Source organism: Schistocerca serialis, chromosome 1 (assembly GCF_023864345.2).
Source record: "Schistocerca serialis cubense isolate TAMUIC-IGC-003099 chromosome 1, iqSchSeri2.2, whole genome shotgun sequence".
Classification (NCBI taxonomy): domain Eukaryota; kingdom Metazoa; phylum Arthropoda; class Insecta; order Orthoptera; family Acrididae; genus Schistocerca; species Schistocerca serialis.
The window spans coordinates 850,979,663-851,003,743 of record NC_064638.1 but is presented as its reverse complement, the minus strand read 5'-3'; the positions used below and the strand labels follow the sequence as shown (position 1 = coordinate 851,003,743).

General features: G+C 37.3%; 1 protein-coding gene across 1 annotated transcript in view; it reads left to right on the top strand.

Moving 5' to 3' along the window:
• Window positions 1-22,203, top strand: part of LOC126485241 (glycolipid transfer protein) — a 77,013-nt gene extending 54,810 nt beyond the window's left edge. The window contains exons 4-5 of the mRNA XM_050108861.1: window positions 8,258-8,408; window positions 21,698-22,203. Coding sequence (XP_049964818.1) covers window positions 8,258-8,408; window positions 21,698-21,880 — 334 coding nt within the window. The 3' untranslated portion in view covers window positions 21,881-22,203. The remainder of the gene's footprint in view (window positions 1-8,257; window positions 8,409-21,697) is intronic.
• Window positions 22,204-24,081: the final 1,878 nt, after the last annotated feature.

The following is a 24,081-nucleotide window of genomic DNA, read 5'->3' as shown; positions in this document are numbered from 1 at the left end:
CTGCGTCGGAGGTTCAAGACCTCCCTCGTGTGTGTGTGTGTGTGTGTGTGTGTGTGTGTGTGTGTGTGTGTGTGTGTTTTGTCCTTAGCATAAGTTAGTTTAAGTTAAATTAAGTAATGAGTAAGCTTAGGGACCGATGACCTCAGCAGTTTGGTCCCATAAGACGTTACCAGAAATTTCCAATTTTAACAAATTTCTCTTTTTCAGAAATGTTTTTCTTGCTATTGCCAATCTGCATTTCATATCCTTTCAGCATCAGCTTATTTAGTTAGACTACATTCCATTGCCATTCTTTTACTTTTTTGGTTGCTCATTTTATAACCTCTTTTTATGGCACAACCTATTCCTTTCCACTGCTCTTCCTCCATGTCATTTTATGCCTCTGACAAGTTTACAATATCACTGACTAACCTCAAAGATTTTATTTACCCTCTCTGCTCCCTTTCCACATTTCTCTTGGTATCCTTTTTTGTTTTCTCAATGTACAGAGTAAATAAAATCAGCGATAGGCTACAACCCTGTCTCATTTCCTTCACAAAGACCATCTCCATTTCATGTCCTTTGACTGTTACAACTGGAATCTAGTTCCTGTACAAATTGTAGACACCTTACTGGTGTTTTATTCTAGTCAGCATTGTCAAAAGCTCTCTCTCAGTCTTTCTTTCTTTTTTAATCATTAGTCTTCCAAATGGTTCGAAGTGGCCTGCTACGAATTCCTTTCTTGTGCCAACTTCTTCATCTCAGAGTAGCACTTGCACCTATGTCATCAATTATTTGTTGGCTGTATTCCATCTCTGTCTTTCTGTACATTTTTTTACCCTCTATAGTTCCCAGTAGTACCATGGAAATTATTCCCTGATGTAAGATGTGTCCAATCACCCTGTCGCTACTTTGTGTCATATTTTCCACATTTTCCTCTCTTTATTGGTTCTGTGGATAACCTACTCGTCCCTTATATTATCAGTGTGCGTAATTTTCAACATTCAGATTCTCTTCTTTTCCAGTTTCCCACAGTCCACGATTTACTATCATACAATGCTGTACTCCAAACCAACATTCTCAGAAATTTCTTCACAAATTAAGGACTATGTTTCACACTAGCAGACTTGTCTTGGCCAGGAATGCCTTCTTTATCTGTGAGTCTGCCTTTTGTGTCTTCCTTGCTTTATCTGCCATAAGTTAGTTTGCTTCGAAGGTAGTAGAATTCTGTAACTTCATTTATGTCATGATCACTAATGTTGGTGATAAAGATTATCACTAATCTCATTCCTCCTACGCCTAATTGCAGCAGTTTTTCTTCAGTTCACACTTAATCTGTAGTATGTGCTCATCAGACTTCAGTTCATTCAACAGGTCCTGCAGTTCTTCACTGAGTATAGCAATGTCATCTGCAAATTTTACAGTTAATATCCTTTCATCCTGAATTTTAATTTCACTCCTGAACTTTTCTTTTATTTCTGTCATAGTTTCTTATATGTATAAATTGAGAGCAGTAGGGGCAAAAGACTGCATCCCTGTCTTACACCATTTTCAATCCGATCACATCATTCTTGGTCTTGCAGTCTCATTATTATTCCTCTTGGTTTTTGTATATGTAGTGTATTATCCACTTTTCCCTTTTACACAGATTCTTCTCAAAATTTGGAACATTTTGCATCATTTCACATTGTAGAACGCTTTTTCCAGGTAGACAATCCTATGAATGTGTGTCGAGTAAAGCCCTGCTTTTATTATCAGACACATCATCAGAACTGCCCGTCATCTAACATATCCTTAATTTTCTTTTCCATTCATCAACTTGGACACATGAGCTTTTAAACTGATTTTGCAATAGTTCTCACACTTGTCTGCCTTTGCTGACTTTGGTATTGCATGGATGATATTTTTCCAACAGTTGGATGTTATGTCTCCAGTCGCATGCATTATACACACTAACTTGAATAGTTGCTTGATTTTATTAAGTCAGAAGGAATGTTATTTATCCTTTCTGTCTAACTTGATCGCAAGTCTTCGAAATTTCTGTTAAAAAGATTCACACAATCATAGCTTTCGGCCATTAATGCCTTTGTCAGCGCGCGCACACACACACACACACACACACACACACACACACACACACACAATTTGCACACACATCTGCAGTCTCTGAGACTGCAGACGTTGCAGGACTGTGTGTGTGTGTGTGTGTGTGTGTGTGTGTGTGTGTGTGTGTGTGTGTGTGTGTGTGTGTGTGTGTGTGTGTGCGCGCGTGTGTGTGTGTGTGTGTGTAAGGCCTTAATGACCCAAAGCTATGATTGTGTGAATCTTTTTACTGTGCCTATTGCGACTCAGCATCTCCGCTATATGGTGAGTAGCAACTTTCCTTCTCTGGTATTGTTACATTCCATCCTGGATTTTCCAGTGTTTAAATTTCTGTTAAAGTGTGACTCTAATACTGGATTCCTGATGAATCCCATATCAACTCCCACTTTTTCTTCTGTCATTAGAGAAGTCTTCCCCTCACAGAGGCCCTCTGCATTTAACAGCACAGTTCCCATTGAACTCAATTTTGGCAGCTTTGCTTTTCATTTTACTCAATGTTGTTTTTACTGCTCTGTATGCTGAATCAGTACATCTGAAAATCTTTTTTTTTCTCCTCCATGTTTCCTGCAGCCTCTTTGCCTTGACAACCTTATAATTCCTGTCTTTTAATCTGAAAGTGCTATAAATTTCTGTTTACCTCTCCCCAGCTTAGCTTATAAAGGCAAGTCCTAGGGCCAGTATTGCCTTATATGTTCCTACATTACTCCAGAATCCAAGCTGCTCTTTCCTGTGTTTGGCCTCTACCAGTTTTTCCATTCTTCTGAAATAATCCCTGTCAGTATATTGCAAATATACCTTACTGAACTTATAGTTTAGTAATATTTACATCTGTCAGCAGCTGCCTTCTTTGGAATAGGAATTATTACCTCCTCCTCCAAGTCTGAGGGCACTTTGCCTGTCTCTTCATTGTTGTTATTAATCTAATTCCCTCAGCATTACCCAATTTACTTTGACTACATTCCATTGCTTTTATTGATGGTCATCTTATATCCTCCTTTCAGGACACTGCCCATTCCGTTAAACTGCTCTTCCAGGTCCTTTGCTGTCTCTGACATTATTACATTGTCAACGGAAAAGTTTTTATTTCTTCTCCATGGATTTTAATTCCTACTCCAAATTTTTCTTTTGTTTTCTTTACTGCTTGCTCAATATGCAGATTGAATAACATCGGGGATAGGCTACAACCCTGTCTCACTCCCTTCCCAACCACTGCTTCCCTTTTGTGGCCCTCGACTCGTATAACTGCCATCTGGTTTCAGTACAAATTGTAAATAGCCTTTTTCTCCCTGTATTTGACCCCTGCCACCTTCAGAATTTGAAAGAGAGTATTCCAGTCAACATTGTCAAAAGCTTTCTCTAAGTCTAGAAATGTAGGTTTGCCTTTCCTTAATCTATCTTCTCAGATGAGTCATAGGGTCAGTATTGCCTCACATGTTCATTTCTAAATCCAAACTGATCTTCCCCGAGGTCAGCTTCTACCAGTTTTTCCATTCATCTGTAAAGAAGTCGTGATAGTATTTTGCAGCCGTGATTTATTAAACTGATAGTTCAGTAATTTTCACATCTGTCAACACCTGCTTTCTTTGGGATTGGAATTATTGCATTCTTCTTGAAGTCTGAGTGTATTTCACCTGTCTCATACATCTTGGTAACCAGATGGTAGAGTTTTGTCAGGGCTGGCTCTCCCAAGGCTATCAGTAGTTGTAATGGAATGTTGTCTACTCCCGGGGGCCTTGTTTCAACTTAGGTCTTTCAGTGCTCTGTCAAACTCTTCAAGCAGTATCATATTTCCCATTTCATCTTCATCTGTGTCCTCTTCCATTTACATAATATTGTCCTAGAGTACATCACCCTTGTATAGGCCCTCTATATACTCCTTCCGCCTTTCTGCTTTTCCTTCTTTGCTTAGAACTGGGTTTCCATCTGAGCTCTTGATATTCATGCAAGTGGTTCTCTTTTCTCCAAAGATCTCTTTAATTTTCCTGTAGGCAGTATCTATCTTACCCCTAGTGATATACGTATCTACAGCCTTACATTTGTCCTCTAGCCATCCCTGCTTAGCCATTTTGCACTTCCTGTCGATCTCATTTTTGATACGTTTGTATTCATTTTTGCCTGCTTCATTTACTGCACTTTATATTTTTTTCCTTTCACCAATTCAATTCAATATTTCTTCTGTTACCCAAGAATTTCCACTAGCCCTCGTCATTTTACCTACTTGATCCTCTGCTGCCTTCACTATTTCGTCTCTCAAAGCTACCCATTCGTCTTCTACTGTATTTCTTTCCCCTGTTCTTGTCAGTCATTCTCTAATGCTCACTCTGAAACACTCTACAACCTCTGGTTCTTACAGTTTATCCAGGTCCCATCTCCTCAAATTCCCACCTTTTTGCAGTTTCTTCAGTTTTAATCTACAGTTCATAACCAATCAATTTTAGTCAGAGTCCACATCTGGCCCTGGAAATGTCTTACAGTTTAAAACCTGGTTCCTAAATCTCTGTCTTACCATTATATAATCAATCTGAAACCTTCTAGTATCTCCAGGCCTCTTCCATGTATACAACCGTCTTTCATGATTCTTAAACCAATTGTTAGCTATGATTAAGTTATGCTCTGTGCAAAATTCTACCAGACGGCTTCCTCTTTCATTCCTTACCCCCATTCAGTATTCACCTACTACTTTTCCTTCTTTTCCTTTTCCTACTATCGAATTCCAGTCACCCATGACTATTCAATTTTCGTCTCCCTTCACTATCTTTATAATTTCTTTTATCTCATCATACATTTCATCAATCTCTTCGGCATCTACAGAGCTAGTTGGCATATAAACTTGTACTACTGTGATGGGAATGGGCTTCATGTCTATCTTTGCTACAATAATGCGTTCACTATGCTGTTTGTAGTAGCTCACCCGATTTTTTTTTTTTTTTTTTAATTCGTTATTAAACCTACTCCTGCATTACCCCTATTTGATTTTTTATTTCGAACCCTGTATTCACTTGACCAGAAGTTTTTTTCCTCCTGCCACTGAGATTCACCAATTCTGATTCACTTCACCAGAAGTTTTTTTCCTCCTGCCACTGAGATTCACCAATTCTGACTATGTCTAGCTTTAACCTATCCATTTCCCTTTTTAAATTTTCTAACCTACCTGCCCGATTAAGGGATCTGGCATTCCACGCTCCGGTTCGTAGAACGCCAGTTTTCTTGCTCCTGATAATGACGTCCTCCTGATTAGTCCCCACCCGGAGATCCGAATGGGGGACTATTTTACCTCCAGAATATTTTATCCCAGAGGATGCCATCATCATTTAACCATACAGTAAAGTGCATGCCCTCGGAGAAAATTACGGCTGTAGTTTCCCCTTGCTTTCAGCCATTCACAGTACCAGCACAGCAAGGTCGTTTTGGTTAATGTTACAAGGCCAGATTAGTCACTCATCCAGACTGTTGCCCCTGCAACTATTGAAAAGACTGCTGCCCCTCTTCAGAAACCACGCGGGTGGCCTCTCAACAGATACCCCTCCGTTTTGGTTGCACCCACAGTATGGCTATCTGTCTCAGTCAGGCACGCAAGCCTCCACTGTCTCTTCGTACCAGGCAAAATAATTTTGTCAAGGTTGGCTCTCCCAAGGATCTCAGTAATTCTGGGGTAATATCATCTACCCCAGAGGCCCTGTTTGGACTTCAATATTTCAGTGCCTTTTCAGATTTGCTGTACAGTATCATACCTCTCATTTCACCTTCATATACTTGCTCTTCTTCTTTTTCTCTAACATTTTCTTCAAGTGTGTTTCCCGTAGATAGACCCTCTGTATATTTCTTCCACCTCCCAGCTTTCCCTTTTTTACTTAGTATGGGCTTGCCATCTAAGCTCTTAATATTCATACAGGTGCTTCTCATTTCTCCAAAGGTCTCTTTCATTTTTTATAGGCACGATCTGTCTTTCCTATAGTCATACATGCTTCTGCGGTCTAGCATTTCTCATCCAAACATTCAGCCTCTGCCATTTTGTACTTCCTCTCAGTCTCAGTTTTTAGACACCTGTCTATCCTTTTGCCCACTTCATATGTGTACTTTCTCCTTTCATCAGTAGATTTAATACCTCAAGTGTTAGCCTAGGATTTGTACTGGGCCTTGTCTTTTTACCTATTTGATCATTTACTATTTTCATTATTTTATCTTTCAAAGCTACTCATTCATTTTCCATTGTATTTATTTCCCTGTTGCTGTTAATTGTTGCCTTATGGTATCTTTGAACACTCGTCAACCTCTGGCTATTTCAATTTTTATTCAGGTCCTCTCTTTTTAATTTCCTACCATTCTGCAATTTATTTAATTTTAATCTGTAACTCATAATCAGTAAATTACAGGCAAGCTCACATCTGACCCAGGAGATGCCTCACAGTGTAAATTCTGATTTCAAAACCTCTGTCTTACTATTATAAGTAACCAGTGTGAAATCTTTCAGTATCTCCAGGTCTCTTTCACGTTTACAACCATATTTCGTGGTCCTTAAACCAAATACTGTCGATTACTAAACTGTGCTCTGCACAGAATTCTACGAGGCAACTTCCCCTTTCATTCCTCTAAACCAACTATGTTTTTCCTTCTCAACCATTACTTCTGTAAAATTCCAGTTTCTCATCACAATCAAATTTTCATCTCACTTGTACTACTGTAGTAGGTGTTCGCTTTTTATCGATCTTGGCTATGATAATGCATTCACTGTACTGCTCATAGTAGCAGTACCGGTATTCTTATTCATTATTAGACCTACTTCAGCATTACCCCTTTGATTTTGTGTTGATAAACCAGCAATCACTTGACCAAAAGTCATATTTATCTTGCTACCATGATTCAACGATTCACTAATTTTTACTGTATCTAATTTCAACCTATCTTTTTAAATGTTCTAAACTACCTACACGATTGAGGGATCTAACATTCCCCATTTCAACCTGTAGAATGTCGTTCCCCCCTAGCGATACAACATACTCCTAAGTAGTCCATTGTCCCCAATCTATGATCTGAATGGGGGTTTTTATCCATGAACATGCCATCAACAACCTGTAAGTATAGCTGCATATCCTCAGGAAAAATAACAACTGTAGTTTACCCTTGCTTCTTATGGTGCTAATGAGGTCACAGTCCAATTTATTCCACACATAGACCCACACGTCAATTTCTGGAATGTAGAAAATACTTGAATTTTCTCACCCCAAACATTTCTATTTCTGTGCTCTGCACAGAATTCTACTAAGCAGCTTCCCCTGGAGGACTTCAGCTAAAACACACATATGACGTACTCTTACTGTAAGTAGTGTTTTCTACCTCTGAGCTATAATCATAGCTTATTACCCATAGAGATCCACTCTTCTTGTACTGACAAGTGAACAGACTGTTACTTCTGTTCTGTGCAGCACAGTTATTGGCTGGCGTGTTAGATAGTGCCTGTCTGCAGTGTTACCAACACTCCCAACACAACCTGATAATATGGCATATGTAATGTTTGAAGCAACTCTTAGAAAACAATAAACACTTAACACTGAATATAAAATCACTATAGCTGATACAAGAAGCAAAACCAAGTTAAAGCAATTCTTGCATCCCAATCCCAAATACCATAGTATTCTCAGAGACCCACTAGTGCTTTCTAGGTGCTGCCTCACTTTGGTATGGGATGTACTAATGGATTATAAAAATAAATTTTCTCTGTCTTATGATGCTGTTAACAGTGTATGTGAATGGGTGTAATTTGTACTTACATTAAGCATAAGATCTATTATATTGCTCATATTTTCTATCAATACCTTTAATCCCCCAGGGAGGCTGTAGAATGTTTTAATCACCTTGCAATTTACCTCTGGCTGTGCTCAATTAAGGTTAAATCATTCATAGTAGAGTCATATTTATTTCTGCTGTAATTCCAGTTGACTGCAATGCAATTCATAAGAGGGTTTGTGTGTGGAGAAGCTATTGTTAAATAAGCCTAATGACTCGAACTGCAGCCCATAAGATTCTTGGGGATGTATGTTTATGTGCTTATAAAAGCATTGAGAAATTAAAGAATTTTAAATTTTTCACTGGAGAAAATGTACATTAGATAAGAATCTGCATATTTTGCAATTTTAATAATCACCTTTTTAATTAATTTTTTGTTTTTAATTTGCAGAGCTCTGAATTTTGTATATACGTTTTTTAAGTGCATCCGAGAAGATGCTCGCAAAGGAGGAAACACTGAAGATCTCATACTATTTTTACAGAAGGCTTATGAAGAAACCCTAAAAAGGTATCATGGCTGGATGGCACAACAAGTGTTTGGAGTAAGTGAAAAGTGAATGAAATTCACAATTGAGTTTGTCCTTGATATATTTTCTGTCTGAGTAAATCTGTACAGATTGTGGTCTGTAACTTGCATACACACACGATGCGTATTACATCAGAGTGTATTGTAATTGTGCAGTAAATTGCCTACTTCAGGAGGCAGTACCAGTTTTTGCATATTCTTGCTTCAAGTCTGTTGTACTTCACATAGTCTAAATATTCTGCCACTGAATAGAAGCAGTGAAACTAATAAGTAGATAAGTAGAGACCGGATTATATGCATTACAGTGTCCCCATTTTGCAAATTTTTTAGAAAATAATCCCAGAAAGGCCCCCTTTCTAACCTCTACCAGAAAGTATTCAGAAAATATCAGCGTTCTAAATGTACTGATTTTTTGTGTGGCCGGGCACTCTTTCTCGTAATTGATACGGACAGGTTTAACTTTGATTTATAATGCACGCAGTAACTACCACTTTTTTTATTATTTGATCATGCGTATTTTAAGGTTTTTATGATGCATATAATCTGGTCTCTACTAATAATGCCTTTAGGCATTTATAAAATAGTAAAAACGAGGAAACAACTTTTAATTAGTGTAGCAAACCTTTGTACATTTCTATAGCACTATTTGTAGAAGAGGTTTTAAAGGCTGATGTCCTGACTGCCTAGAGATAAGAGTTTGTCTTTTTGTCTAGTATTGTGTTCATGTACATTTTTTTCTGTACATCTTTACCTGTTTCTAGAATAAAAACTAGGGGAAAGGGAGGCTCAAAGACTTTTGAAAGAGGGACTTGTTTGTCATGCGTGCTACGTTGCTCTTACAGCTCTTTTCTGGGTCAAGATGATGACTAGCTACCAGTTGGGCTATCCCAGAATATAATCCCATCTGTGTAACTGGGCAAAGTGCACAACTCGAATGATGAGGAAGCAAACCTAGGCTGTAGCATACTTTCTTCAGTGTCACATATGGTTTTGTTATGTGTGTCTGTCATTTAAAATCATTGTGAAGCCATATGCCTAGAAACTTTGTTTTGTGGGGGTGTGCTGCTGGAGTTTGATTCAGAGGTGTTGAAGGCTTCCCTCTTTAAACAGGTGTTTAGAAAAATTGTTTGAATGTATTTATTATTAGCTTATTTCCTTCAAATCAGTCATTAAGGTGATCATAGCTTTATTTATGTTTGATTGTAGTTGTCTTGGGGTTTTCCTGTAAGAAGGATCTAGTGTCATCTGCAAACAAGGTATTTAGCTGTGATTCAATGCTTAGATCTATGTCATTTATTTACAGAAGGCAAAGGATAGGTCCAAGAACAAATCCTTGAAGAACTCCACTTTTTATTGTTCTTGCTAGCATTTAGTTCATGTGTTGTTGCTACTTTTTGTTTCCAGTTTGTTAAGCATGAGGAGAATCATTCTAATGCAGTACCTCTAATTCCATACTTTTGGAGATTTTCCAACAAGATTTTGTGGTTGTTCACTGTTTTTTCTTCCTTAAAACAAGAAGAAGAAGAAGAAGAAGAAGAAGAAAGCAGTCTCAGAATATTTTAATGCCAGATTACTTACAATTGTTAAAGAAAGCAACAACAAACACACACAGCACAATGAATAAATATGTGATGGGATATGTACCTGCTCTATTGTTTATTTTTTTTATGTATTTATTTATTGTTCAGTGGGGCCAAATTAAGGAGAAGTCTCCATGGTCATGGAACGAGTCAATACATGAAATTATAACAGATAAAATTAAATATAAAAAAACATTCAGGTGACAAGTTGTAAATTTAAATAAAGAAAATCAACAATGTAACACTGGAATTTGCTTAATTTTTTAGCTCTTCCAGGAGCTCCTCGACAGAACAGGAGGAGTGAGCCGTGAGGAAACTCTTCAGTTTAGATTTAAAAGAGTTTGGGCTACTGCTAAGATTTTTGAGTTCTTGTGGTAGCTTATTGAAAATGGATGCAGCAGAATACTGCACTCCTTTCTGCACAAGAGTCAAGGAAGTGCATTCCACATACAGATTGGATTTCTGCCTAGTATTAACTGAGTGAAAGCTCCTAACTCTTGGGAATAGACTAATATAGCTAACAACAAAACGAGGTGGTACTGAATTTGCTCATAATATTTTATTCCCATTGTGGCATTAACTTTAAAATAGAAGAGTACTTGAGTTACTGGACACTATATTAAAGTATATATGCCACCAGCATATCTCAGAACGAGCAAGATGGTCATTTTCAGCTCTTTTGACCACAGTCAGACTGAGTGTTGCACACATGGGACACTCAATCTGCAGTGTCAGGTAGGCACTGAGGTTTACATAAGATTTTATGCCAGGCATGTGCTGTGAGTACCTTGATGCATAAAAAACCACCAACAGAAGTTATCTGCAGTGGACAACAATAATGATCATCATTAATTATTATGGACTGTAATGGCAATCAATCCAGAAAAAATATCCCCCTGACCCAACCACGTGTCTCTACTAAGCCCACATGACAGAGATTATCATGAGATCACAAACACAGTCATTATGTAGTAAAATCATGGAGAAAGGTCTGGCTGTGCCGCCATTAGCAGTGTAAGTGTGTATCTTAAATTATGAGGTGATGTATTCCACTTCTGTTTGGACACTGTTAAGGCATGTGGTGGAGATATTTTCCTGTGGGATATGTTTACATAAGTGAAAGGGCACCTCATATGACTTCCATCATATATTGCTGATAAATGATACAGGAGCCTACTGTCTGATTAAGTGCATCCATTTGTTCAGTTACTTTATGAACATGTTCAGGAAGGCAATGTGCCACACCATCATTCAAAAATTGTCAGAACAACTTGAAAAGCAGCCTGAAGACACAAATGTGCTTGTTTACTCCTCTCTCTCCCTCCCCCCACATTGTTATGACTTCAGCTCACATGGAATGCCAATACAAGAGATGTGCACAATGTGGAAATTGAGCAGTTATGGGGCAGTATGGCTCCCTAATGGTTTCTGGGAGTTTATGCACCACACACCACAACTGATATTTCACCAGGTCTAAAACTTACACATCTACAAGTGCCATAACCTCTTCAAAGGACTCCACCTATTTTGCTGCCTTAAGTTCCTTTAAATAAAGGAATTGATAGAAATCTGGGTGTGCTAAATATGGTGAGTTGAATGTTCCAATACTTCATACTTCAAATCCCGTAGTACCTTTGTGATTGTGTAGACAGTTCTTGTTAAACATTTTGTTTTTCTTTTTTGATTCAGGTGCCTTCTCATGTATTTTTATTCAGTTGGCCAAGAAGGTTACACCTTTATTATGCAAGGTCACCATGTTTCAATCACGGCTTTGTTGCTTTGTTTTAGGTATTATAGCCGTAATAGCAACTCGGAACATACAATCAGTTGGATTCATTTTAAATGATCCAAACCATGATCAGAAATTTTCCCATTGTCTTTTGGTCAACACTGAATAAATGAGGCTCCCGTACTGCACAAACCTTTCACATGTAAACTGTAAGCTCAGCATATGTTATCTGCCCCCTTAAAAGAGCACATCGGCCTTTTATGTATTGTAGAAGGTGTAGGGCTGGTACCTGGCAGTCATGTGACCCTCCACCACTGACATAAGACATAGTAGTTGAAGTGATATGTATATGCCAGTTGGTTGTATGGAATCAGTGCAGTAATATGAATTGATGTGGAGACTTGACAAAATGGAAAAAAAGAAGCTGCGGTGTTTTGTCATGCCCATGACCACACTGTGAATGAAATTGCCTGATTTGTCAGTGTATCAACAGGAGCTGTCCAGTGTGTCTACAAGGAATAGTGTACCACTCAAAGCTATAAAAAAAGTGGTCATAAAGAGATCTTACCAGAGACAAGTATCATGTCTGGGCGATGTCAGTAAGTTTCAAACCTAACAGGGATTGATGTCAGTGAATGCAGGTGCATCTTGACCAGTTTACAAGCAAGCATTTGACAAAGGGAACTGTATACAGTAAAGATTTGCAGTTACGCACCTCGCAAAAGGCTATGGCTCTCAACTGCACAGAAAGATTTAGGTCTTCAGTAGACCAAGCATTGGAGAAACTGGTCAGTAGCAAACCAAGGGCATGTTGTGTGGTCTGATATGTTGTAATTTTTCCAAATGAGGCAATGTGTTGAGTGCGCTAATGGTGCATTCAATCCACACACTGCGGAGGATGTAGTTCCAGCCAGAAGTGATATTACTGACAGGAAAATTTTCTTAATCTTCTGCAATTTCCTCCTTGTAATCCCAAAGAGGGGTGTTTTCCAAAGGACATTTCTCTGCATTGTCAGAAAAAATTTCAACAAGAGAAGTGCCCCTTAAATAACGTTGTTAACAATTTGTTGTTTGGCATAAAATCTTATTAATCATGATGGTGGCTTTCATCAGTGAAGAAATTAAAGTAATAACTGAGCCCCACATCTCTGCCAGACATAAAATTTTACGCCTAACTTGATGTCATGATAATCCGTTTTATCTGGTTGACTACTGAATTTAAAATCCACGGGCTCACATTTCAATAGAAGACATGCATGCAATAACAGTGTTGAGCACATGTGTGCTAGTCTCAGATGGAGCAATATTCAACAGAAGGCAGTCATGCATGCATCAGCCTGTTGATTTCTAGTGTTAACTTAGCAATGTGCATTAGACATCTCCACTTATAAAACTCACCTGAAGAGAGCTGCCTTATTCTTGACAAGTACTAACAGCCTGTGGTGTATGTCACACACGTTTTCACTTTGCACTGCAATTATATTATCATTGACAATATAGAACATTTTTTTGCACACCTAGTCAAGTTTCTGTAGTACTAGTAGCTTTTCCTGGGGGTTGTCTCCCCACTTTGGCCTGCAAAAAGTTAATATGGTCATATGTCTTACCGCAATGAATTGATTACAGTAGCACCAAGCTAGGACTCCATTCCTGAGTATTGGCCTAGTAATTATGGAATGCTGACAGATCCACATAAAAATCCTGAAATAATGATAAAAAATAAAAATATTGGAGTCAGTCACTCAACAAAATCTGTAACATAAATTCATCAGTCAAACCAAGCCATGTCCGTTCCTTCAGCCAAAACCTTATCCTAGTTGAGGTTGCCAGTTATCCCATGAAATCCTGAATTTTCACTTAATTTGGACAAAAATCCCAGGACCTATGTTTTTTCATGATATATCCCCCCCTCCTATTGATGAATTTCGGCTTACCAACACAACTTCTGTTCGGTGTTGTGTCAGCTTGATACACTCAGTGTGATGAGATATTCCTCTTTCACGGTAGTTGTGTTTTGAGAAAACAACGTGTACCAGTTAGGCATTGAAATACTTTGTAAAGAGTTAAAATATGAGTGATGCTGGAAATTCAAGGTGCCTGGTTCAAATGCAGGTACAGTAAGAATTGTTTCATTAATGAATAATAAATGGAGTGACACACACAACACTCTGTTCTCAAATACCAGAAAGCCATCAATAATTAAAAGATAAGGTTTTAAATCACAGTAAGTGTAATCTTTCAAGTGCTGAACCACTCTTCTTGTGTGTTTCCTTTTTTTTATTTGCAGGAATGTATGTAATGTGTGCTGTTAGTGTAGTGATATAACTTTTTTCACAGACTACAATAATACAATAGGATTATTTACCCTTTGTTATTCTGTATGAGTAGTCAACTTTAGGTCCATGATTTTTTGCATTTATCCCTTCTTTTATACACTATTATCCCTTGTCTCCACTTTTATTGTGAGATGGCAACCCCAATTCCTATAGTTATGAACTCTAACATAATGCAGGGACAATGTGATGGCGAAATGAATGCAGCTGTAGAATACATTCAAAGCAACTGTCAAACTAACAAGACAGTTCGGAAAATCACTTGAAAATGAGCTAAAAGGCAGAAACTAGTTATGTATCAATAAATCAGATACAGCAGAAATTGAAATATGTCGCCTCCTTTTACACATTTTTATCTCCCGCAAAATAAAAAAAATCCCTCAGAAAATTACTAACATACTGTTATTATTAGTCATACCTGCATTAGTAACATACAAGAAAGAAGAACTAGTTGTCTGATGGCCTTGAAATACTTTACGGTTCTTCAGACAGAAAACCATGGTCATTGTATTTCAGGTTTCAAAACTAGTACATGATAATGAGAACAGATAAGACTGTTTTCTGGGACATACATGAAATATTCTAAGACCCAAGATATTGCCATCAGTATGTTGTAAAGTACTGAATTTTATATAGCTCTATTTCACTTGCGAATGACACAACTCAAATGAAATAACTGAATTTTCTTCCTGTGGTGTTTGGCATTGCAGGCCAATCATATTTTACATATGCTACTCACTGTGAATATAAGGCCAAACTCATTTATGACTTTGCCTATCAGCCCATTCCCCAAAAGCCTGACCTATTGTTGTCCTTGGATTCTAGGAGTGCTGCACAATCGTGATATCAGAAGAGTAAGTTCTCTCTTGTTTGTGTGTCTGTCGATGGTTCAGGACATCAGATATTGAATTGTTACCTTCACTCTTGAAACCATTTATATTTCATAAGAGTTTTCACATTATTATACGTAGTTATTGACGTAGAGAACAGAGAGCTAAACCTCAATCAGGATGGTCAGATGAGAATTTTAATCACAGAAGTTCACCCTGCCACTCTTTCATTTAGTGAAAGAAGTTTGTTGTGCATTGCATGCTTTTGCAAAGGAAAATGAAGAACATTTTATTCAGAGGGAACAAGCTGACCAGATATTTCACATATATCAGATTGATGACACCTTGTGGTTGTTGACACTAGTAGCGTGTGCAAGGAGAAACTTACACAAATACTTAACAACATACCACTGAAGTAATTAACATTATTCTGAGTAATGTATGTTGCATTTTGCTTGAGTATAATACAAATATAGTACATTTGCAACTGCAACAGAGAGAAATAACATTCAAAACTTGTGTTTAAAACCAATGTTCAAGAGCAATGGAGTAAATGTACCTGTGTTAAAAATTTCCCCTAGTTTTTTAGACAGACATACACATTAAAGCTAAGATTACTATGGTCAGACTTGACAAAAAGTTGGTATGTTAAGATGAAACACCATCTTCACATCATTTGCCACACACCCATATCAGCATCAGGGTGCTATATGTTCAGCATGAAATCTAATAATAATAATAATAATAATAATAATAATAATAAGTTAATCGACACCTCATGTTCTATTATTACCAAGCAACAAACCTAGGAACCAACACAACTGGATACAGATCACAAGTATACACAACATTTATTACCAGATACCCAGAATTAAAATTTTTAACAGAACAACGACTAGCTGATCAGATCCGTGTAATAATCAAAAATAACAGGATACCCCAGTCAGAATTAGAAAACATCAAACAACAAGTACAACAAATACTGGAACAAAATAATGTGCAATCAGAAGAAGAAGAAAATACAGTAATGGACTCAAACATCCAAGTGCAAACAAACAAAGGACAACACGCATCAATTAAACAATCGGAGGAAAATGAAATCTTAAGACAGCCACCAGAACAAGTACAAATAGAACACGAAGTGACACACATGTTAGATATAGAAGAAAAATTTCAGCTGACATATATAGAATACAAAGAAACAAATACAGACATTAGACCATTCTTGCATAGACCGCCAAATAACCCACAAGTCGAAACAACAATAAAAACTATCAACACAATCATACACAACAAAATAAATGAAAATACAACTATGGAAGAGTTACAACTACTGGTTTATATAGGAGCACTCACTACACTAAATATACACACTAGGCAGAGATCAGAACCAACCAACACACAGAAGAAACCCACAAAACCAGCATGGCAACACAGGCTACAGATCAGAATAGAAAAACTGAGAAAAGACATCGGACAGCTAACACAATTTATAAGAAATGAAATGTCAGAGAAAAAAGGAAAAAGGTTAGGTAAAATCTCACAAGAAGAAGCGATAAAGCAATTAGATGAAAAGAAGCAGAAATTACAAGCATTGGCCAAACGACTTAGAAGATACACAAAAAGTGAAAATAGAAGGAAACAAAACCAAACATTCAACACAAACCAAAAGAAATTTTACCAGACAATAGATAACACACACATTAAAATAGACAATCCACCAAACATAACAGACATGGAACACTTCTGGAGCAACATATGGTCAAACCCGGCACAACATAACAGGCATGCACGGTGGATACAAGCAGAAACAGATGCATACAAGATGATACCACAAATGCCTGAAGTGATAATTTTGCAACATGAAGTCACCCAAGCAATTAATTCTACTCATAATTGGAAAGTCCCTGGAAATGATAAAATAGCAAATTTCTGGCTAAAGAAGTTCACCTCAACACATTCACATCTAACTAAATTATTTAACAGTTACATTGCTGACCCATACACATTCCCTGGTACACTTACACATGGAATAACTTATCTGAAACCTAAAGATCAAGCAGACACAGCAAACCCAGCTAAATATCGCCCCATAACATGCCTACCAACAATATAAAAAATATTAACTTCAGTCATTACACAGAAATTAATGACACATACAACACAGAACAAAATTATAAATGAAGAACAAAAAGGCTGTTGCAAAGGAGCACGAGGATGTAAAGAGCAGCTGATAATAGATGCAGAGGTGACATATCAAGCTAAAACTAAACAAAGGTCACTACACTACGCATACATTGATTACCAAAAAGCTTTTGATAGTGTACCCCACTCATGGTTACTACAAATATTGGAAATATACAAAGTAGATCCTAGATTGATACATTTCCTAAACATAGTAATGAAAAATTGGAAAACCACACTTAATATCCAAACAAATTTAAATAATATCACATCACAGCCAATACAGATTAAGCATGGAATATACCAAGGAGACTCATTAAGTCCTTTCTGGTTCTGCCTTGCTCTGAACCCACTATGCAACATGCTAAATAATACAAATTATGGATACAATATTACTGGAACATACCCACACAAAATCACTCATTTGCTATACATGGATGATCTAAAACTACTGGCAGCAACAAATCAACAACTCAACCAATTACTAAAGATAACAGAAGTATTCAGCAATGATATAAATATGGCTTTTGGAACAGACAAATGTGAGAAAAATAGCACTGTCAAGGGAAAACACACTAAACAAGAAGATTACATATTGGATAACCACAGCGACTGCATAGAAGCGATGGAAAAAACAGATGCCTATAAATATCTAGGATACAGACAAAAAATAGGAATAGATAATACAAATATTAAAGACGTACTAAAAGAAAAATATAGACAAAGACTAAAAAAAATACTGAAAACACAATTGACAGCAAGAAACAAGACAAAAGCTATAAATACTTATGCTATACCAATATTGACCTACTCATTTGGAGTAGTGAAATGGAGTAACACAGACCTAGAAGCACTCAATACACTTACACGATCACAATGCCACAAATATAGAATACATCACATACATTCAGCAACTGAAAGATTCACATTAAGCAGAAAGGAAGGAGGAAGGGGATTTATCGACATAAAAAACCTACATTATGGACAGGCAGACAATTTAAGAAAATTCTTTCTATAACGAGCAGAAACTAGCAAAATACACAAAGCAATCACTCATATACATACATCAGCTACACCACTGCAATTTCAATTTCATAACCACTTCTATAACCCTTTAGATCACATAACATCAACAGATACGAAGAAAGTAAATTGGAAAAAGAAAACACTACATGGCAAGCACCCATATCATCTAACACAGCCACACATCGATCAAGACACATCCAACACATGGCTAAGAAAAGGCAATATATACAGTGAGACGGAAGGATTCATGATTGCAATACAGGATCAAACAATAAACATCAGATATTACAGCAAGCATATTATTAAAGATCCCAATACCACAACAGATAAATGCAGACTTTGCAAACAACAAATAGAAACAGTAGATCACATCACAAGCGGATGTACAATACTAGCAAATACAGAATACCCCAGAAGACATGACAATGTAGCAAAAATAATACAGCAACAGCTTGCCTTACAACATAAACTTTTAAAACAACACGTTCCCACATACAAGTATGCACCACAAAATGTACTGGAGAATGATGAATACAAATTATACTGGAACAGAACCATTATAACAGATAAAACAACACCACATAACAAACCTGACATCATACTCACCAATAAAAAGAAGAAATTAACACAACTAATCGAAATATCCATACCCAATACAACAAATATACAAAAGAAAACAGGAGAAAAAATTGAAAAATACATCCAACTGGCTGAGGAAGTCAAGGACATGTGGCGTAGAATAAAGTTGACATTATACCAATTATACTATCAACTACAGGAGTCATACCACACAATATCCACCAGTACATCAATGCAATACAGCTACATCCAAACTTATATATACAACTACAGAAATCCGTAATTATTGATACATGTTCAATAACCCGAAAGTTCCTAAATGCAATATAACATATACCGTACAGTTAAAAGGAAGTCACGCTTGATCAAGGTCTGCGTCACTTTCCATTTTTGACCAGACATAACGTCTGAGAAAAGAAAGAAATTATAATAATAATAATAAGACTCATAAGTTAAGCTCATCTATTAGTATGGCAAAATATGACTTCCTCGAGTCTTAACATGTTGACTACCACACACATGGTAATGGATGTTCTGTCACCAGGACAGGGCAGGCACATGGTGTTAAGGTACAGGGCTCTGCTGTGGCTGTTGGTGGCCACAAAGCATCAGGTCGGAGACTGTGGCCACCAGTAGCCTCATGGCAGCCAATGTGTTAAAGGAAAATAGATGCAGCAGTTTGTGTTGTTGCAAACCTCAGCTTGTTGCTCCATGGCTGCCAACAAATAAAAAGGCCCAAAGTACTCTACAGGAGGCAGATCTCCCATGTGGGAACTACTAAATTTGCTTTGTGCCCTCACCCTACAGTATCTCAGAATGGAGGGTGGTCTTGTGGGCAGGGATATTTTTGTTAATTTGAGGATCACCATACCACAGAAGTCAAACTGTATCCCTCCACTGAGTAAAATTCCAGTATTGAAATACAACATATGTTAAAACGTTTTCACATCAACCATTGTAACCACCCTGACCATATCACAGTTGTTTTAATGTTATCATACCTAAACAGTACTCCTGTGTGTGCTTTGTTCTCTTAATACCAGCTTATCTGGAGTATTGAATATTTACTGTATTGACCTGAATACAAGTCACATCTTTAACTTTGAGGGAGCAGGGGAGGGGCAAGAAGCTCAGTGGAGAAAAAATTGTTACAATATGGTAACTCTTAATCACATTTTTTTATGTAGTAATGTAGATAAAATACTCCGAAATGCCAGTTTACTAAACAGTCTTCAGTGATGTCATTGTTAACTTCATTAGCAGTACTTGTTTGATCACAACCAGTATTTTCATCACTCTTTCCAAAGTACAGAATCCTCACTACCATCCAAAGCATTGGACACACAGCACTTCTTGAACTCTTTCATGACAGTGTATGGTGAAATGGGGCATCGTGGATAGATAAGTCTGACTGATGGTTTTGTTATCTTGAGAGATGGAATGAAAGCATGATCCATTTCTAAAAGCCAGTCAGAATAGTGCTTTCAAGAATGGTTTTTACATGGCTTATTTATTATGATATCAAGCTCCTGAAGTTTTTAAGTCATATCTCAAGGAATAATGACTGTTTGTCTTCAATACAGCAACTTTATTTTTTAATCCAGAAGTGAGCTGATCTGTAAAGGTAGCTAACATAACATAGCTCATTTACTGAACAGTGCAGTATGTCTGCAATTCCAAACAGCAGCCAGCCCTTACCTTACTCTGTTATCCCCCAGCCTTTTTCATGCCAACAAATCACTAACCCTCCTACAAAAAATTTCCTTGGGCATAGGCCTATGCTTTAACAAGATAAAGGGGGCGTTTTCTACCCTCTGCAGTAAATGCTAACATCTTGATATTTTTTGTTTTGTTTTCGTTTGTTTTGTTTCCAGTTCTCTGCGACAGTATCTTTTACTCTTCTATAGCCCACTGTGGCATCACTCAGCATCTCCCAAAAGATGAGTGCATCATTGGTGTTGCTAATCTGGTGTAGAGGTTGAGAGTACTGCCATATTTACATTATGTGCTTCTGGAAATTGACGAATGACATCAGTAAAATCTTGTCTCTTTACTTAAGATGTGCTTCATCAGATCAAGGCCCACTTCTACAAACAAACTTGCAGCATGAGCTGATACTCCCATGGAATTCTGGTATGTTTTTCTAATTGCCAAACTTAACAGGATTATTCATCTAGAACTTGGACACCTATCTTATACAAAGGAAAGAATTCTAGCTTCCACTTCAGGTCTTCTACAGGACTTCCATGATGAAATGACCATTTGCAGCTCCTGTTACATATGCTCTTTGCGATTACAAACAACTTTGCTGATAATTTTCTTCCAGCATTATCACTCATTGGTGAAGACAAGTTTTACTCTCTTTGAAATAAAATTTTAACTGTCTGCACGATATGAGTCACTGCCTAAATGATATCAGTTACAGTGTTACGTTGCATATGGGGACTCATTTCCAAAAATTAGTGATACTGTAGATCTATTTTGAACCAAGGAATAGGCACTACAGTTTGAAATTTCCATGATGAGAAAATATACTCCTATTTGCAGCATTGCACAGGTAATTTGCAAGTGAATTTTTCATATTTGAATTTTAAACTGTAGCTTACCACAGTCATCATGAAATGGAAGCACAAGCAAGATTTGAAACATATTGTACATTAGTGAATCAGCTACTTTTTTGCTGGTGTCGTCGTGTACCAATGCTTTCTTCCTGTTGTAGACCTTCCATTATATTCCTTATTAACACCAAAAGCTTTTAAGTTTAGAGTCACTGCCTACATGGTTTTTGTCTGACTGCTTCCATGATAGCAGCAACTATTTCCCTTAGTAGTCCCCAACAACAATGTTCTTTGATTCACTGACGATATTCCAAGACATATTTTATTGAAATATGATAGTGATGGAAAAAAACAATTCTTTTGTGCACATCTGAAAGTGTGTGTGATGACGACTCATGTTTTGTTAGATGCCAGCCCTAATTATTTTATTGTATGACCTGTTTGTATGTACAATACACATTACTGAATGCTTTTGTTTCCATACAGTTGCTTGCAAAAATGTGCCCTGGTAGAAGTGTCTTGTTAAATACTTTGGCCTTGGGAGAACCAGACCAAGAATCGGAAGTCATGGAGGATATGGACACATTCCTTACGCGGCTTCACAGCAACATCAGCACCCTCTCTGCCTTTTATGCACAACATGGGCTTGAAACAAATACTAGAGTATGAGAAAAACTTATTACAAGACCATTTCCAGAGGTGCTGTTTAAAAAGTACAAGTCATCGTTTAAAAAAAAGTCAGTATTAGATGTTTAAAAAAATTAAATGTTGTACGCACATTTTAATGAAACTGTTTGGTGCTTCAACTTTTAAGAAAATATTTACACAAAGAAGTGCCTGTTTGTCGTAAATGACAGTTTTCTGTGCTCAATGCTTGTCTTCAAATAAGCAATAAGATTTAGTATCATAAAATTGTCAATTAGAAAATTGTTAATCACACAATCATTGCACTCATATGTACTTAAGGAGAAAATATTTATTTTCTGTAAGAAGTTTTATTGTCTAATGTTAAGAGAAAAGAAAAAATCTTCCATTTTTATAAATTATTTCTTTTAAATCCTTCACCAACAAAAATTTTCTGGGATTAGTCTTTTTTTCAATCAGTAATGGGGAACAATTTTAAATATGTATTTTTGCACTTGTTACACTTACGCAAGTTAAAAATTGCAACAAATGTAAGCAGGAAAGTATATTAGACTACAGGTAGGTCACTCTCCTCTCAGAGAATTAGAATTCTTTTCATACTGAATACCCATGGATCAATCAAGCTCTAGAGAACTGTGTACCCTGCAAGATGAAGATGGCAGGTCATCTTCACTCTATTAGGGAACAGCACCAGCACATGATGTACACAATTTCAATAGCTAAATATCGAATTCTGACTTAAATTCCTTCACAAAATGTAATTTAATAGCACTAGAATGACCTTCACTATCAATGATGTTGACAAGCAGCTGAAATCATCAAACGCAGAACTTAATTAAGACTGTATCGTACTCTGTATATGGGATGAGTCAGGAGGAAAGGTTGTGCTTTGAGGGGTGACTAACACAGTCATTCTAACCCATAAAACCTCATATGGATATACGCCCTTTTCTGAATGGTTTCTGAGGTAGAACACATTTAATGTAAATTGTAAATTTCTGTATTATTCAAACAGTTTTATGATGCTGCCACCATTTGACTGTAATAATTTTTTACTTTGTTACACGATCCAGATTTCGGGCATTTTCAAGTACAAAAACTTACCAATGTGTTAAAAGACATCAGACTGGTATGAGCCAAAAGTCCTTGTTGAAAAAGCATATCTGGTCATATAGGCCAGATCTGTCATCAGCTAAAGTGAGAATATCTCTAAAAATACACTTCCATTTCTGGACCCTATAGCACAGCTGCTACATGAAACTGCTAACCAATAAACAGGTATGCACCCAACTGTTATGTTGTTCAGACATAGTAACGTAGAGGAAGCTGAGACGAACAATTTGATATACAAAACTTACGCTCTATCATTTCGGGAAACTGCCAGCGGTCTTGCTGCAGTGGTAACACTGGTTCCCGTCAGTGCTGCCGGACTGGGCTTGCACTTGGATGGATGACGATCCGTTATGCCAAGCACTGTTGGCAAGCGGGGCACACTCAGCCCTTGTGAGGCTCCTGTCTCATAGACTGACATACGGCCGGGAGAGCGGTGTGCTGACTACATGCCCCTCCATATATGCATCCAGTGACGCCTGTAGGCTAAGGATTACATGGCGGCTGGTCAGTACTGTTGGGCCTTCATGGTCTGTTCGGCAGGAGTTTAGGTTTTTGAATTTGTGGAAACTGCCAAAAGACCTTCAAAAACACCTAAGCTACAGCACATGCGCATCATGTGAGATTTTCGATATTTTCATGTTCTTTGTGCAAACTATTTTTCAGAAAAGTTAATACACTGCAATACTTTTTACTAGAGGATGAAGTTAGAGTTATTACAGAAAAATGTATGAAAGTGATATTTAATGTGTGTTCTATTTTGGAAATCATAGGGCATTTGCTGACGAAGATTTTTTCTGAATCACTAACACTATCACCCCTCACAAAGCATGCACCTTTCTTCCTGACTCTCCTGGTATGCTTGTCCCTTCTCTTGACCATGGTTTACTATAGAACCTGAGCTACCTCAAATGGAATACAAGCTTCGAGGTGCTTCAACAATTTTTAGTGGGATAAATTGATGCTCACAATATTCATCTGTGGAACACTAGCACAGAAGGTGTCTAGAAACCATCTCAGTGAAAAGGGGGGGGGGGTCAGACAGTTTTGCACATTTATTTACAAATCTGTTCAGGCTACGGCCACTGTCTATGAGTGAGATTATGGGTGAGACA